General features: G+C 34.8%; 2 protein-coding genes across 2 annotated transcripts; one reads left to right on the forward strand and one right to left on the reverse strand.

Moving 5' to 3' along the window:
• Positions 1-12,569: 12,569 nt before the first annotated feature.
• Positions 12,570-13,406, forward strand: LOC111900046 (mitogen-activated protein kinase kinase kinase 5-like). The gene is made up of 4 exons (XM_023895918.1): positions 12,570-12,886; positions 12,996-13,071; positions 13,203-13,262; positions 13,362-13,406. Exons 1-4 carry the CDS (start codon positions 12,570-12,572, stop codon positions 13,404-13,406), a joined length of 498 nt encoding a protein of 165 aa, XP_023751686.1.
• A 295-nt stretch (positions 13,407-13,701) lies between these two features.
• Positions 13,702-15,140, reverse strand: LOC128127918 (glycerophosphodiester phosphodiesterase GDPD1, chloroplastic-like). The gene is made up of 6 exons (XM_052766661.1): positions 15,016-15,140; positions 14,741-14,937; positions 14,602-14,648; positions 13,905-13,914; positions 13,795-13,848; positions 13,702-13,711 (listed from the first exon to the last, which is right to left on the reverse strand). The coding sequence occupies exons 1-6, from the start codon at positions 15,115-15,117 to the stop codon at positions 13,702-13,704; spliced, it is 420 nt and encodes a 139-aa protein (XP_052622621.1). The 5' UTR covers positions 15,118-15,140.
• Positions 15,141-16,170: the final 1,030 nt, after the last annotated feature.

Consider the following 16,170-nt stretch of genomic DNA (forward strand, 5'->3'; position numbering starts at 1 on the left):
TATTTGGTTAAGCGTACAATTTCATTTCGGGCTAGATCCCGTTGGTTAAAAGCAATGTCTAACTGAGTTCTACTAAGTAACCTATTATCATTTTCTAGTTTCAGATTTGTTTCTAACATAATGACCTTAAGCTTGTTGTCTTCTATTCTTTTTCTCAAGTGGTATAGCTCTTGGGTCGCTATGTTCTTTTCATATAAGGCCATGTTGTAGTCTGAAAGGACGTCATCACACATTTGAGTAAATTATACAACATATGGTTCACAGTCATGCATGTTTTACTTATTTGACTGAATCATAAGTTTTTACCTATTCAATGATGCTGATGGTTCCTTCTTTTTACATGAAGCGATAGTTTTTCTTCGTCTCTTCAGCTTTCTTCTTCGCAACTAGACATAACTTTCCTCTTTTCCTCTATTTGTTATTGTCTTTATCTTCATCCCCCAAGGACCAAACTTGGTGGTCTCTTCTCATTTTTGCAACAAAGGCTTTGTCAATATTCTCCTTATCTTTAGCTTCTAGAGCCATTCTTAGGCAGAATGCATTGTCATGTAGGACGTTGGCTTTGCAGTCTCTAGCAAAATGATTTTCTTTGTGACATTTGTGGCATATGAGAACTCCTTTCTTTTGCATTATATGAAGACTTTTCTTCGCTTGATGCTTCATAGGAGTGTGAAATCAGTAGTGGTGTGTTTCAATACTAATAGTATGGATTTCTAGAATATCTGGAAGAATGAGGGTAGTGTTGAGGGGAGTTTTTTTAGGAAGGTAGTTGTGGTTAAATGGATGTATTGTAAACTATTGTTTTTTATGGTAGTTAACAGGAGGAAGTCTGTTGAACTATTGGCTAACAAGGGCTAATGCTTGTTGAAAAGCTTCTTCATCACCATGTTGCATTTATGGTTCATATGACTGTAGTGTCTCTTCATATGAAGTTAGATATAATGTTTCTATGGTATGATTATACTGATGAGATAGTGTGACAAATGTCAAAATTCGAGTCAATTCTAGAATTAATAAATTTAGTTTCACATGTAGGCATGACACATATTACATTTAGTAATTAGAAGCTAAGTTATAACCTAGTAGAAACTTGGAAACAAGTTGAATCGAAGGATAGTGTACTTGGATTGCACATTGATATGTGAATTCTACAACTACTTAACTTTAATGACTATCCATATACAGGTCACTCTTTGACTCGAACACCTTTTCATGGATCACATACACACATCATGCACTTGACCTAGTTGTAGAAATTAGGTCCGAGTCTCGTAGGAACTTAAGTCAAAGTTGAAAACTAGGACTAGTATATTTGATTCCTCAATTTCGCATGAATCTCGGAATCACTGCATAGAATGCCAATAAACCGATAAAAATAAATTACGAACATTATTACTAATCTAAATAATAGTTATGAAACTCTAAAATAGTTTGAAGTTTCAAAATTCAATTGATTTTTATATCCAATGATTTACAAACTCACAAAAACCCTACATGCCCTGAAAACCTAAATTTATAAAATTTAACCTTAAAAATTCTATAAAAATAAATATGAACCTTATAATATTATCTTATAATAAAAAAAATATGAAAATGCATTCAAGGAAAATAAAATTTAATACATTAACATTTACCCTTAATTTATAAGTCAAAAATAAAGGTTTTAAGAATAATATCTAGGTTAAGGTGCATATTTTATTAAAAAAAATTCATAATTTTATAAAAGATATGAGCTTTATAAAAATGGAGTTTACGATTTGGGAACACCTACCAAAACCGTAAACTCCCATAAAGGGGTTTTGAAGCCCCGAAATCCCTCCAAAACCCTTCTAATGCTCATATTTGACTTAGAAACTTCCATGCATGAAGTTAGAAACCCAAAATCGTGCCTTTAAGAGTGTAAACATGAGTTTACGGTCCATGAATATTCATGAACCGTAAACACCAACACCGTAAACACCATAAAGGGTGTTTTAGTGCCCCTAACTCCTTCCTTAGCATGTTAAATGAACTAGAAACTTGTATGATTGAGCTTAGGATCACGAAACACGAAGGGAATAGTGTGCCAAAGGGTTTATGGCCGTAAACCCTAGTGTTTACGACTGTAAACTCCCAAGGAGTGGTCCAAGGACCGCAAACTCCAAGGGAGTGCCCCTTTTGAACCCTAACCACTTCCCAAGGCATGGATTTAACCTTAGAACCCTTCTTAGTGATGCAAGAGACCTTAAAGTGCACAAATGCACTCCTCCCGTGAGTTTATGGCCGTAAACTCATGGGGGAATTGGTCCCTCAACCGTAAACTCACCTAGGGTGAGTATTTGAGGAGTAAACTCCATAGTGAGGCCTTACACTCCTTCCTTGCAACTTAATAGCCTCCTAACACTTTACCAAAGCAATTTTCTTTGCATTAGGATGTCTATACTTGTTTAATTAGTGTTTAGTCAATAATTATATGTAAACATATGTCTTCATATGTTTCTAGGGTCATAGAGTGTGTTCAAGTCTTCACTTGACACCTAGCATCCTATTTGTCATTCCATCCACTCCACTCGCTGTATGTGAGTTCATACCCCTTAATTAACCTTTTAAATGTTTTTAAATGTTTTTATAGGGGGAATACAATTTGAATCCAACAATTATTAGTATCAATCACATGTGATTCGTAACTTACAATCAAAAAGGGATTTCTATACTTTTAACCGTTTTGCCTTCAAAAACTGTTTTCAATGTTTATCAAACTCATTTTCATGTAATTTGTTATAAAAACTATTTTCAAATTCTTTTAAACTTCTTATGTTTCTAAAATATATCCACACCAATATATTTATATAAGAAAGACTTGAAGGACTTAGGACTGATAGCTCACCTTACTACCTGTTCTTGTTTGATTTGGGGTCTTGGGGTATATTGTTATCTGTCCGACTGTCATTGAATTCTTAGTTATATATTGTATGTATTTGTGTTGGATATGAATACCTTTGTTTATTTCAATATTTATGAGTATCCAAGAACGACTGCAACATGCTATTTAACTATAATAGGTATAGTTAAGGTATACCACTCCTCGCTACTATTACCATGATACTTACCACAGTTAGTGATATTATGAGTCGTTACATGTTAAGTACTATACAGGAAGAATACTATATGCTATAACAAAAGAATACCAAATACATTATACTAGGAAGCACACTATACACTAATACAAGAGAACATACTAATACAAAATGTGATACATTATTTCTACATACGGCACTTTACTGCGCCTCCACCATGTAACCATATTCTCCTGGAGGGAGAGCGAACTCTATGTGTATAGATCCATACAGGGCGGACACTTACACATCCCGACTGCTAGCTACAGTCCGAGCCGACTAGGCCTAGGAATGATAACATGCTACCACATTACATATGACCTGGAGGGTCATGATATATTCAATCGCCTATCTGCATGGTTACATACGTATTCACATTCGGAACCCTAAACTAACTAATTACAAACTGTAGGTAAAGTAGACTCCCAGAGGTGTATTAAATACATATCACTACCTAGAGTCTGCGGTTAATTACCATCTAATCGGCAGTAATACTGCTGGAATAATACATCATCTTCCCATTTACTTTGTTCAAATGAAGTCCAAATTATATTTTTATAATCATGAGTCTAATTGGGAAAAACTTTTACACACTCAAAGGATCAAACTTACAAGTAACCAAGTCTTAGCAGCAGACCACTTTTTAGAAAATATGGGATTTTCTAGAGATTCACATTATTTTCAAACTTAATAACAACTTTCATGTTATACGATTGTAAACATTTTATACAAGAAATGACACTAAATTCTTATGAACTCACCAACTCTATGCTGATACTCGTTTTCAAAATAACTTGTATTCTCAGGTCAGCAATAGACAGGTACAGATGTAGTTTTTGAGAAGACGGAGCGCATACAAGACTCTTCTATATTTTTGGATTATACTTTTTGGTGTCTAACAAACTATACAGAACATGCTTGTATTACAATTATTATATAAATGCAATGGATGTTGTTGCTGGTTTTTACTATTATGCATTGTTATGATATTGTACATGACGTCCTCCACCCCAGAACGTATTCCGTCGTTCTAGGTTTTGGGGTGTGACATAGTGTTACACCCCCAAACCTGAACGGCGGAAACGTTCGGGGGCGGATGACTTCATGTGGTAACGTAACAAATGAATACATAGTAAAGAAAGCAATACAACCATCATATATATAATTGAAAGTTTACATTTGTCAAAAGTTACACGTTCAAAACCAATTACAATATGATGTCAAAATACGAGATTAAACTGGCGCCGCAGCATCCCTTCATCAAAAGCAAAAAGAATAGCTGAAATTACTGATTTCCTGGGACATACAAGTAATTTTGAAAGAGTAGATCAGCATTTAAGCTAGTGAGTTTCATAAGTATTTAAGTGACAATGTTTGTATGAAATGAAATGTTTTGTCTTCGTTTGTTTGTGTTTAGAAAATCCTATATTTTCTACTAGTATAAAAGTAGCCTTCACTCAAGACCAATGTTTGTTTCTAAAAATGTATGTAAGTGTAAAATAACCAATGTGTTTGAAAACCTTGTAAATCAATGCATTTTTAATACCCCATGTGAGTTTTATAACCATACTATTGACTCGGAATGCCTATACACAACGTTCTTCAGGCGTTGGAATGTTATGACGTTTGTCACCCCAAACGGTGGACTGCAGCTAACAGTCAGGGCGCGGGTTGTCAAGCCCGTATAGATCTATAAACAAACACCATGCTCCCCCTCCAAGGGATTCTGGTATATAATACAGGACTTGAAATGTGTACTCGAACGTACATGAAGTTAGTGTCTCACAAAACCGTGGTATAAAAACAGATCTACTTGTTAAAATGTTACGTTTGTTCTTGTATACGAAAGTGACTTCTTGAAATTCATGTTTCTAGTACATAAGAGTTAGAAATTTGTTCGTAAAACTATACCTATTATAGTTTTCTAAAAGTGTGTCTCGTTTGTTTAGAAATACCTAGAAAAAGGAATCATTTGTTATGAAAGCATAGATTTTTGGTGTAGAGTCCAAGATAGACAAGTATACATATAATCTAAGAAAAGTTTAGTTTATGCATGCATTACGACAATTTATATTTCAAAAGATAGAATGTTATTTTAACATATGTTATATATATGAAAGTTCCTTATAAAGTTTGTAAATCGCATGTGATTTGGATATATAACAGCATATAAAAGAGTTCTTTATGTAACACACGATAATACTCGTGTGTTTTACTTGTAATCCCCCCCTGAAAGCATATAAAAGAATTTATAGAACATTTAAAAGATAAATTAAGGGGTATGAACTCACTTGAAAGTTTGAAGATAGCGAGATGGAAAACCAGGCAGAGTTTCGTCTCGGGAAACGGATTTTTCTCGGGATTCTCGGGAATCTCAGGAGTAAAATCGACCCTCGGGACTTGAGCAAAAAGACCAGAGCTTTGGGTTTGAACGGGCACGGAAAACGAGGCAATATCGTGAGAGAAAGGAGAGAAATGAGCAAGTTTTTCGGAAGCCTTCGCATGCTATTTATAGGGGGTCTGAGAAGCCTCGTACGCGGGGCGTACGCTCGTACGCAGCGCGTACGCGTACGTCATGCATGACCGAAGCCTCGATTGCCTCAGCTTCGGATGGGACGGATCAGTCTGGCGGGTCGGATGGGACGGCGGGTCGGACGGGTCGGTCGGACGGGTCGGTAGCCTCGCATAGGGCGACGTGGACGATCAGAGGCCAAGGCCCTCGGGTACGCAGGGCGTACAGGGGTACGCAGCGCGTACCTCGGATGAGGAAGCTGACTCCTCTTCGGATAATGCTTGATTTTTGAATTAAATAAATATAATTATATTTAATAAACTTCAAAAATTCATATCTTCTTCATACGAACTCCGTTTTCGATGGTCTTTATATCCACGCGTAGGTGAGACTACGCTCTACAACTTTCATTTAGACTCCGTTGGCAAATTCCGAAATTATTTTTATTATTTATTTTATAACTCATCGTGTTTAAGGAATTTCTTCAAAAATTCATAACTTCTTCATCTGACGTCGGTTTTTGTCAGACTTTTTACCGCTGAAATACCAATGTCGAGACCTTCGATTCTCGTTTAGGTCATTCCGGCCAAAAGTCGCTCGATCTCCGATTCGAGTTTTTAGCTGTCTGTTGCTAAGCTGAACTTGGAAAAATCATAACTTCAATATACGAAGTCGGATTTGGGCGTTCTTTTTACGTACGATCATGGTTTAAAGACATTTAAACATAGAAGGAATTTAAATAGAACTATTTGGACATTTTATTATGAAAGTTAATTTTATTAACTCAAAAGTGGTTACAATACTTGACCTTTTAGGTCATTACAAAGAGTTGAAATATCGGGTTGTCACACATAGACCCGTTCCTACTGGAGAAAACTCACCTCGCAAAGCTGACTGTAGAATCCTATGAATAACCCCTCGTTGCTAGCTGGCAGATCCTCGAACTGCTGATCCCTCGACTCCCCGAGCTATCAATACCAAAATATCACTTAGTCCAATTCAATAACCCTTCATAGGGTAGAATGACCATTCTACCCCTAAGCCAACTTGGTCCATAACTAAGGTCCAATACTAACGCCCAATACTAGGTAAGCTTCCCAAGCCCACTAGTGGCCCACTAATGACCCAATTTGCTAAATCGGGCCAAATCCCTCTAATGGACCTTAATCTAAGCCCAAATCATATACTTGACCCATATTAGCTGACTCTTAATGGCCCACTAAGGTCCAAAGACCCAAAATTCACTACATGGCCAAAACCGAGGCCCAAAACTCGACCAGCCCAAATCTGATGAGTACGTTGGGCGTACTCCTATGTACGCTAAGCGTACAAGCTAAATGGTGTGTACGTTGGGCGTACCTGCATGTCCGCTCAACGTAATCCCATGGTAAGTCACTTTCCCATTAAGTGCTTAATACCCAACTCCAGAAGCTGAAATCATAGATCCAAGTCCTCATTAATGACTTAATCCATAAAGTCGACTACTTGGTGGCTTGCAACCCACCAAAAGAGCCCAAACTTGAAATGTAAAGCCATATTTCCATGGAAATGGCTAGATCTCATGCATGAACCCATTAAGACATTCAAGATGGAGACTTTATTGCTTATGGGACCCTTTAAGCTCTAAGGGTGGCAACCCTAAGCTCAAACACAAGTTTTCATCATAAAGGTCCAATCTTGGGACCACAACAACTCCAAAACCACACTAAACTAGATCTAAGAATTCTTAAGTAAATCTATGAACTTTATACCTCCAAAGAGTTCCAAATGTTGATGTTGCTCCAAATCTATAAGCTCCAACTTCCCAAGTTCTTCCTTGCCAACTTCCTCTTTTCTTCTTCCAAGTTTACACCACCAAAATGAGCTTCTTGAAGCCAAAATCACCCAAGGATGAAGAGACGAGGCATTTTAGGGTTTCTCTGAGGTTGGGGAACATATAAGGAGGCTAGGGTTTGAACCATTATGTTCTTTATATATTGGCTTACCCCAAAAGTTAGGGTTTTTGGACTCTGAACGTACAATGGGCATACTCCTGTACGTTGGGCGTATGCCTAAGGCACCCGCGACCATTTCTTTTCATACACTGGGCGTAACCCAGCCTTACGTTGGGCATACTCACGCGCTTACCACATTGCATGCATGATCCTTCTTTGTCATCTATTTCCATTAAGGGCCAATAACGTCAGTAACTTCAAAGTGTCATAACTCCTTCATTCCGAGTCCATTTCCAATGAACCTTATATACAACAAAAGGTGGCAAGAAGCCCTACACTTCTAACGACACACCCGACCCAAAAGCTCTCGAATAAAACTCAAACCCCATAAAAGACCAAAATGCCCCTAGTCGTGGCCTCTAAAATCCATAAACGGATACCTTCAGAGCAGGGTGTTACAAAAACCCTCAAGAGATTTATCCAACCCTTCAAGTGTTCTAGGCTCCAATTTCTCACCTCATCTCCTCAACCACACTATCTTCTACCCAAGGTGAGCTGCATACCCCTATTTTTGAATTTTCACTATTTTGGAGAAGGATACAAGTCAAAGGTCTTGTGAAATGTTGGTATAATTGCTTGTCTATACTTGTATGTTAGGATGTATGTGTTTAAGGTTATGAAACTCCTTATGAGAAGTCCAAAAACTCGAGATTTTGGGTTAAGTCTCAAGAGTTTGGACTATATTTCACATATTATTTGTTGATTAGAAATAAAAAACTAGTGTTTATATGAACTAAAATTCATAAACCTTATGTCAAGATTCACAAGGATTTGCTCAAAGAAATGACTTAAGCAAGTTGCTGGACATAATATTTTAAAAATGTAAAAGTATGAAAAGATTATTATTTTTGGACCATTTTCGGCCATATATATATATATATATATATATATATATATATATATATATATATATATATATATATATATATATATATATTAGGGCCATTTTGAAATATAGGATGAATTTGAGCTATTAATGAAGATTTCAATTAAAATGGGCCAAAAAATGGATCTATTTGATAAATAAAGGCCATTTTGAACATTTTCTTAAAAACGAGTCTAAAATAAGCATTTTAGAATAAATGGGCTATTTTCAACAATTCTCGTATTTTTGGATCACTCATGACACCTTTTGACAAATGTGAGTCTTATTTATAAATGAAGTGTCACTTTTGCCAACATCGATAACATTGGCTCATTTTTGATAAATATGATTCAAAGTGGATTATTTTCAATAAACGAAACAAAACGAAACACCTAGTCAACGAGCACAACTAATGTTAAGAAATGAAAATGATATATCTAGTCAACGATTACAACTATTAGCGCAAAAGTTTGTTAGGATTCTAGTGAGACGCATCTTCACCGTACCTATATAATAGTGTGCATTTAAAGTCCTGTAAGAGTTATAACTAGAGTCTGCTGGAGGAAAAGCGGGAATATGTGTGTAGATCTATACGGGGTTGACACCCCGCACCTTCGTTGTTCGCTACAACTAGACAGACCAGTCTAGGGTGCCAAACGTCTTCAACGAAATCAACGCTTAAAGAACTTTAAGACAGGCACTCCGCCATATTAGTATGATTATAACGACTCACTTAGAATATAACAATATTGTTTAGAAATTTTACGTGGGAACACATTACAAACAGTTTGCACATTGTGTTAATCGCCCCCATGCATGGTGTTGATTGTCCACATTCGTTGTGTCGATCGTCCACATGCATTGCGTGGATTATCCACAAACATCCGTCGATTACTCACACTACCCCGGTCTTAGGGTTTTAAGACCACAAACGATTACACAATTTACCCGGATCACATCTTTTGTTCATCATCATTTATGATTTTGAATATATCAAATGAGACTTTATCACACAAGTGTTAGGGTTTTAAGACTGCTATTTTTGTATATCAGAAAATATAGGATTTTCTGGGGGAGAAAACGATTTTATACAATTTCGAAAGTTGATAAACTAAAACACACATGCAACTATACCTGATTGGAAATAAGACTTACAACTATTTTGACAAGAAAATACTGGATTTTCTGGGTGTCTAAACTATCACAAATTTTTATATGAATAAACTCACCAACATATTATATGTTGACGCTTTTCAAACGACTTGTATTCTCAGGAAAACAGTAAGCAAGCTTATGGATCGCAAATTCTTGATTATTTTGTTGTAGTTTGGAATTTACTTACTAATGTCTCTTTTGTGTTATTAGAGAACGAATACATGATGTAAAAACTATGTAGGTTTGTTATCTTAATGTATGAAGTTTGGATTTGCTATGTTTCATTACCATTCAATTGTTATGATACTGCACAATGACGTCATACGCCCCCAGACATTTCTGTCGTTACGGTTCGGGGGTGTGACATTCCAAATGACCAAACACAAATATTTCAAAGTCCAAGCAGGCTTCCCAGCAGCCATTCCAATCTTTAGTTTGGATCAAGACAGCTACATGCATACCTGTATGATAGAGGTGTAAATGTAATTCCAGACAAGGTTTAAACCAAAATTGTTGGTTAATTTGATCATAGACCAAAGAAAGTGAAATAATTCATATACTTGATTAAAATTGGAAAACAAAATTGATGTAAGTGATATATATGATTATGAAAGTAAATGCTCTTCTCTAATATATAAATTTGTTTAATCAAAGTATATAATAAAAAAATTTATAAGTAGAATGTGTTATCTTGCATGCAAAAAAGTCAGAATATGGTGCTTATGGGAGGTTTAACAAAACATCTACCAATTACTAAAAATTCTTTTTTATTAGGTACACTTTCTCTTTGCGGTATTCCACCCCTTGCTTGTTTTTGGTCCAAAGATGAAATTCTTAATGATAGTTGGTTGTATTCACCTATTTTTGGAATAATAGCTTGGTCTACGGCGGGATTAACCGCATTTTATATGTGTCGGATCTATTTACTTACTTTTGAAGGACATTTAAACGTTCATTTTCAAAATTATAGTGGAAAAAGGAATACGATTTACAAACAAAAGAACATGAGATCTTATCCATAAATACATTTTATTTTGAAAGAGACACTATAACGAACATTTCTTTAATATTAAAAAAAAAACAAAATCATACCGATAGATAGAACTATAGATGATAACATGTTGGAATATGGTGTCTAGAATTTAGTAATTAAGCGCTTTAATCTGATTTCAAACTAGTAAATAACATGGTTGAATATGGATATCCAGGATTTCACCCTTCATGTGTTTGTTTTGATACCAATAATAAGGTAAAATTTTAACATATAAAAATTTATACAAATCCAGGATTAACAAACACACCAATCAGTTGGACAAGCAAAAATGATTGGCATGTTTTGCCCATTTGTTTGCTCATGTTGTATTCCCTCCACAACACACAAACATTAAAAAAAACTCATACAGATTACTTATGAACATAAAAAGATTGAACAAACCTTGATACACCAAGGAATGAAAAATCCTTTGTTAAAGCCACGTCTCTTTGCATTAAGGGATCTGGACTACAGAAAAATAGACTTTAGAACCGATGGTATAAAAGGCAGTTTGTATAACCTTTTGGGGAATAAAAGGAGATATTGGTATGTAGAAACCCTTTAAAAGGCTTGTGTGCACTAGATTTCAAACAATAACAGAAGTAAAGCACATGAACCCTAGATTATGAACAATCAAAAACAATTATTTACCTTATGAACTCTAGATTCCAATCTAAAAATCAAGAAAATAGCTAATCTCCCACAAGGATATCCCCTGAAATCGGTGATTGGGTCGATAAATGACGATGGTGACAGAATATAACGATGACCTTGGAAAATAACGATGGAATCGAGAGAGTGGTTTAATTGAAGAACAAATGTTCCTTGCGGTGTTAAGAGACTGCGGGGACGATCAGGTTCCAAAAATGCTGCAGAGGAGGGATGAATACTGCGACGACGAGTTGGGGCCTCCAACTCGTCTAGTTCCTTCAATAAAATGAATAAAAAACATTTTAAAATATACTTGGAAATCGGGATGTTAAAATCAATTACATAATTATGTGGATTTAATCATGATTCATGGTCAAGGATCACTAAACACTTGTGTTCTGGTGTCATTCAAGAAGTTTGATAATTGAAATATGATTTCAGCAGCATTGCACCCATGTTAAAGTGCAAATGGTTCGACACCCAACAATGTATTAAAACTAACATACAACCTTATAATTATAAATAATGCACATTTCATTTTGATAAATTTCAACTTTATGTATTTACTCTTTAATTTTATAATAAATTTTTTTATTATTATAGTAATTAAAATTTAATTTAGGTAATATTCTTTTTTCCAAATAAAATAACAAATTAACAAATCAACCATTGCATTAACATAAAATCTGATAAATGTAAGTTAACTTCCAGAAATACAATTAATTAGTTTAACATAAATATAGAAATATTAAATATAATATTAATAGTATGATGAAATTTATATTTTCCATCAATTGTATAAAACTAGATGGGAGTCATGCGTGCCTGTTGGCGCTGAGTCATTTTATTTTTTCTTCTTTCAGGTTGTATATCTAATTCGAAGTGACAAAAAGCAAAGTCAATTAGGATTCATTCAGAAATTTATAAATTTTTATGAAATGAAAAAAACTAAAAAACTCATATACCACATATACGACATACCTCTTTACTACTACGTCCATGAAGGACTACTGTAGGAAATCGGGTGAAGAAGTCGCCGACTTTTGTCATTCTATCTTAATGACTTCAAATTAAAAGGGCAAATTGCAAGGAATAGCAATTGACTACTCTTTTTATCAATATAGGCAATGTACTTATATTTTATACCCATAATAGCAATGTACTTTAACAAACCAACAATTTTAGAAAATTACATGAGTGAAAATCATGTCCCATCAGTAGGCAATGTATCCATAAAAGAATTATAGGAAGACTCCAAGTGAAAATGCAGTTGCCTGGACTGTTATTCAGTCAACTCATCAGCCGCCCCCATTTTCGCCAACCTCCCAAGCCAGTCTTTCATCTTGACCTTCCCTTCAAAATCCGGGGGAAAAATCGACAATTTGTTCAACGACCCCGACAAATCAGAAAGCAAAGGAAAAACTTGATCAACATGCACCATATTCAACTTAAAAGAATCCATCGTAGTGATAAAATTCTGCACACATCCCGCCACAAAATAACAGAATCTGTAGTTAGAAATTTCACACATCATATTCTCTCAGGATTGGCTTACTTACACAGCAAGAAAACAGTTCACAGGTGATTATTAATTTATTATTATTGATATTGATTTATGATTTATTTCTCTTCACATACATATTGATAATTGCAACTATAAGTAGATGATATATCTCTATTATATTTATAGGGATATTAAAGGAGCAAATTTGCTCGATGATGCATCCGGGGTAGTGAAGGTAGCAGACTTTGGATTAGCAAAACATGTGAGTTGAAAAATAATTTCTATTATATATTTATCAATTATCAATATTATATTAATTAACAATAAAGGAAAGGAAAAAAAGTGTTCTATGTGTCCTAATAGTTATTTGTTATCCCTTTTGTGGCTTTACAGCTTTCTGCTCATTCAAATGTTCTTTCCTTAAAGGGTAGTCCACACTGGAAGGCTCCAAAGGTATTTCTTTGAAATTACATACAAATGAAGAAAGGGCAAAATGGTAATTTTGTATCCTACAGTCAGTTTGGCTTATTTACTCTAAAAAAAACAAAACAGAAAAACAACATTAACAATCAAAATGAAAGAGTAAATGTAATTTAAATAAAAAAAATAACATTAATTCATATTAGGGACAATTCTGTCATTTTATTTTTTACAATACAATAGATCGATACACGAAGAAAGATTAGAAGTATAAAGATGGGAAAATATTTTATTTATCATGTTCCATATACTCGCATGTACAAAAGTATCCATACATTTAATTGTAAAAAATAAAATTATGAATAAGTTGAGATAAAATAATCCACAACACTCTACATAAGATATCGACATACCATCTCTAGGCATATTTATGTCAATGGAAGTTCAAGCAAAAGACACTTTCCATGGATAATTATTTCCTCCTGCGACAAACATCAGAACAAAACAAATGAAAAAAATTACATTAACTCGATTAAAAAACATATAAATATATTGTGTTGCTTACCCAAAAGTGTCATTTGTTGCCTTTTCAAAGCTCCAATTTCTTCTCATTCGTTTCCTATAACCATTCAAACTAATTTGTTAGATTCAATGATAAGACAATCTATAACAAACCTGATTAATACTAAAAAGCACACAACTTTTATTTAAAAAAAAAAAACTAAAGTGCATTGTCATTTTTGGTAAAAAAAAAATATTGTGATAGCCAAAAAATAGTTTATGAGCTGCGTATTTTTTACTATGACAAAAATACAAACCAAAAAAACAAAGTGAAAGCCAAAACAATGCAAAAAAAAAAAAAAAACTTTAAATGACCAGGGGCATAATGGTCAACAAATGGCCTGTGTTACTATATAATTAGTATAATCACATAATCAAATTTCCTTCCTACATTTATCACTATTTTTAATCGAAAACTGTAATTGGTAATTGAAACATGGAAATCTGAGTCGTAGGTGTAGAAGGAAAAAAATTCCAAAAAAATATTATAACCTTCTATTTTCGACCAAAATACCCTCTTTTTGTTACTTTTCTCATATTAAATCCCACCTGAAATTTGACATTTTTTTTAATTAGATTCATGATGTTGTTGAAGGAATTAACTTACTATGTGTTATTGTTAGTGAGATTAATTAATTTTGGAAGAAAAGAAAACACACCGTAGGGATCATGTCTTCGCAATATCCACCGGTCTATGAGCATTCATAAGATCAAGAAAAGATTAACAAAGAATTCGAATTGAGATACGATTATAACGAATATGGAAGTGGTTTAGTGTTTACTTACAGCAACAACGTTTATGAGGGAAGACCCTCAACGCCCATTAGATATTGAACATGAACAGCTTCAGGAACATTACTGTTTTACATCAAATTGATTTCATTAGCAAATAGCAACACATCGTGTATTCAATTTCAAATTGATAAACGGAAACGATTTGACAAACTTACTTCAATTTTCCGTAAGTCAAGAGAGAAAGATGTGATTCTTTGATTTCTCTTACAACCGAAGGGTATCTGAAAATATTCTTTACTTCGAAAACGATTCCATCCAATCCACCATTGATTGCAAGCTTCTTGGCTTCTTCCAACGAATTCATTCGAACATCATCGAATATCACGGTTCCTCTGTTTGTCAAGAAGTAAACCTAAAGGGATTTTTTTGAATTGATTAGCAGTATTCATAATGGAATTCGAAAAGAGATTAAATATTAAAGAATACTAACTGGGTATTTAGTTTGAAGTTTCTTCATGATCAAGGCAACATCGGGTTGGAAGCTTGAGAACATTACAGGTCTTTCTTGCGCGTATTTGTATACCAGCTTCATGATGACTTGAAGAAATTTGATGAGATACTGTACACCTTCAGATTGAGTTTTGATTGTTTAGCAGGCTTGAACTTGAATCGAAAATAATAAATTGGGTCCATAAATCGATTCAAGAAAGACACAAGACTAAGGCAGATAAACCTTACGGATTAAACCATCAGAAACAACTGGGAAGCATTCTCTGATGATTCGCTTCAACACCATATGATCTTGTCTTCGAATCGTTAGTGGGATTTAGGGCAAGAATGGAGATCGAACAAAGAGCTGGCAGAAGGAGAGGGAACCGGTCGTTATATCACTGTGTTGAATGGTAGAATCAATCGTTCCTCCCCAATCCACGCTTCGTCGGAGCATGGACGAAGACAAACGTAGGTGGTGGTGACTAGTCTGACGATGACTCAATCTGAAACATCTATCAACGATTTTTGACTGCACGAAGAAGAACAATTAATATGAACACCAAAAACAGATTTAAAGAAAATAATCATAAATTCTTTGGATTTCTACAAAAAAGGTTTGAAAAATAACCAAATTGCTTCCACTTCCATGAGTTTTAATCGACACCACACCACCACCGACCGGCTACCTTCCAGCAATGTAAAGCCAATCGAAACTGGTGAAGAAGAAAATCGAATCACAAACAAATTTCATCATCGCCTCCATCTTTGTAAAGAACAATCAAAATCAGAACCCATGAACACAATTATCTACCGTTGGTGTAAGAGGAGGTGAAGCAGCAGAGGCAAGAAGAAAGGAGAGCAGGGTAGGTGGTGGAGAAGATAAAGGTGCATAAAGAGGAACAGAGACGGAAAGCAGCAGAAGCAGACAGAGAAGAGCAGAAAACGACGTTAAGAAAAACAGAGAGGCCAAAATGAAATTAGTTCTCATTCTACACCGCCATATGTTTTCCGATTCTTATCTTTTCTTTTTTTTATTGTGCCGCCCTTCTCCTCCAATAGGATTCTCCACTGCCATTGATTGATTGGAAGAAAAAGCGACAACCAACGCAGACGCAGATGAGAAGAAGATAAGCACAAAGGAAAAGAAACAAAT

Source organism: Lactuca sativa, chromosome 8 (genome assembly GCF_002870075.4).
Source record: "Lactuca sativa cultivar Salinas chromosome 8, Lsat_Salinas_v11, whole genome shotgun sequence".
In the NCBI taxonomy this organism is placed as follows: domain Eukaryota; kingdom Viridiplantae; phylum Streptophyta; class Magnoliopsida; order Asterales; family Asteraceae; genus Lactuca; species Lactuca sativa.

Excerpts from the sequence above, each read along its gene's own strand:
- LOC111900046 (XM_023895918.1), top strand. The coding sequence starts at position 12,570 with ATGCAGTTGCCTGGACTGTTATTCAGTCAACTCATCAGCCGCCCCCAT. Across the intron at positions 13,072-13,202 it reads ACTTTGGATTAGCAAAACAT|CTTTCTGCTCATTCAAATGT; the intron begins GTGAGTTGAAAA and ends GTGGCTTTACAG. Across the intron at positions 13,263-13,361 it reads CACACTGGAAGGCTCCAAAG|AAAAACAACATTAACAATCA; the intron begins GTATTTCTTTGA and ends AAAACAAAACAG.
- LOC128127918 (XM_052766661.1), bottom strand. The coding sequence starts at position 15,117 with ATGAAGCTGGTATACAAATACGCGCAAGAAAGACCTGTAATGTTCTCA. Across the intron at positions 14,938-15,015 it reads AACTTCAAACTAAATACCCA|GTTTACTTCTTGACAAACAG; the intron begins GTTAGTATTCTT and ends AAATCCCTTTAG. Across the intron at positions 14,649-14,740 it reads TTGACTTACGGAAAATTGAA|TAATGTTCCTGAAGCTGTTC; the intron begins GTAAGTTTGTCA and ends GATGTAAAACAG.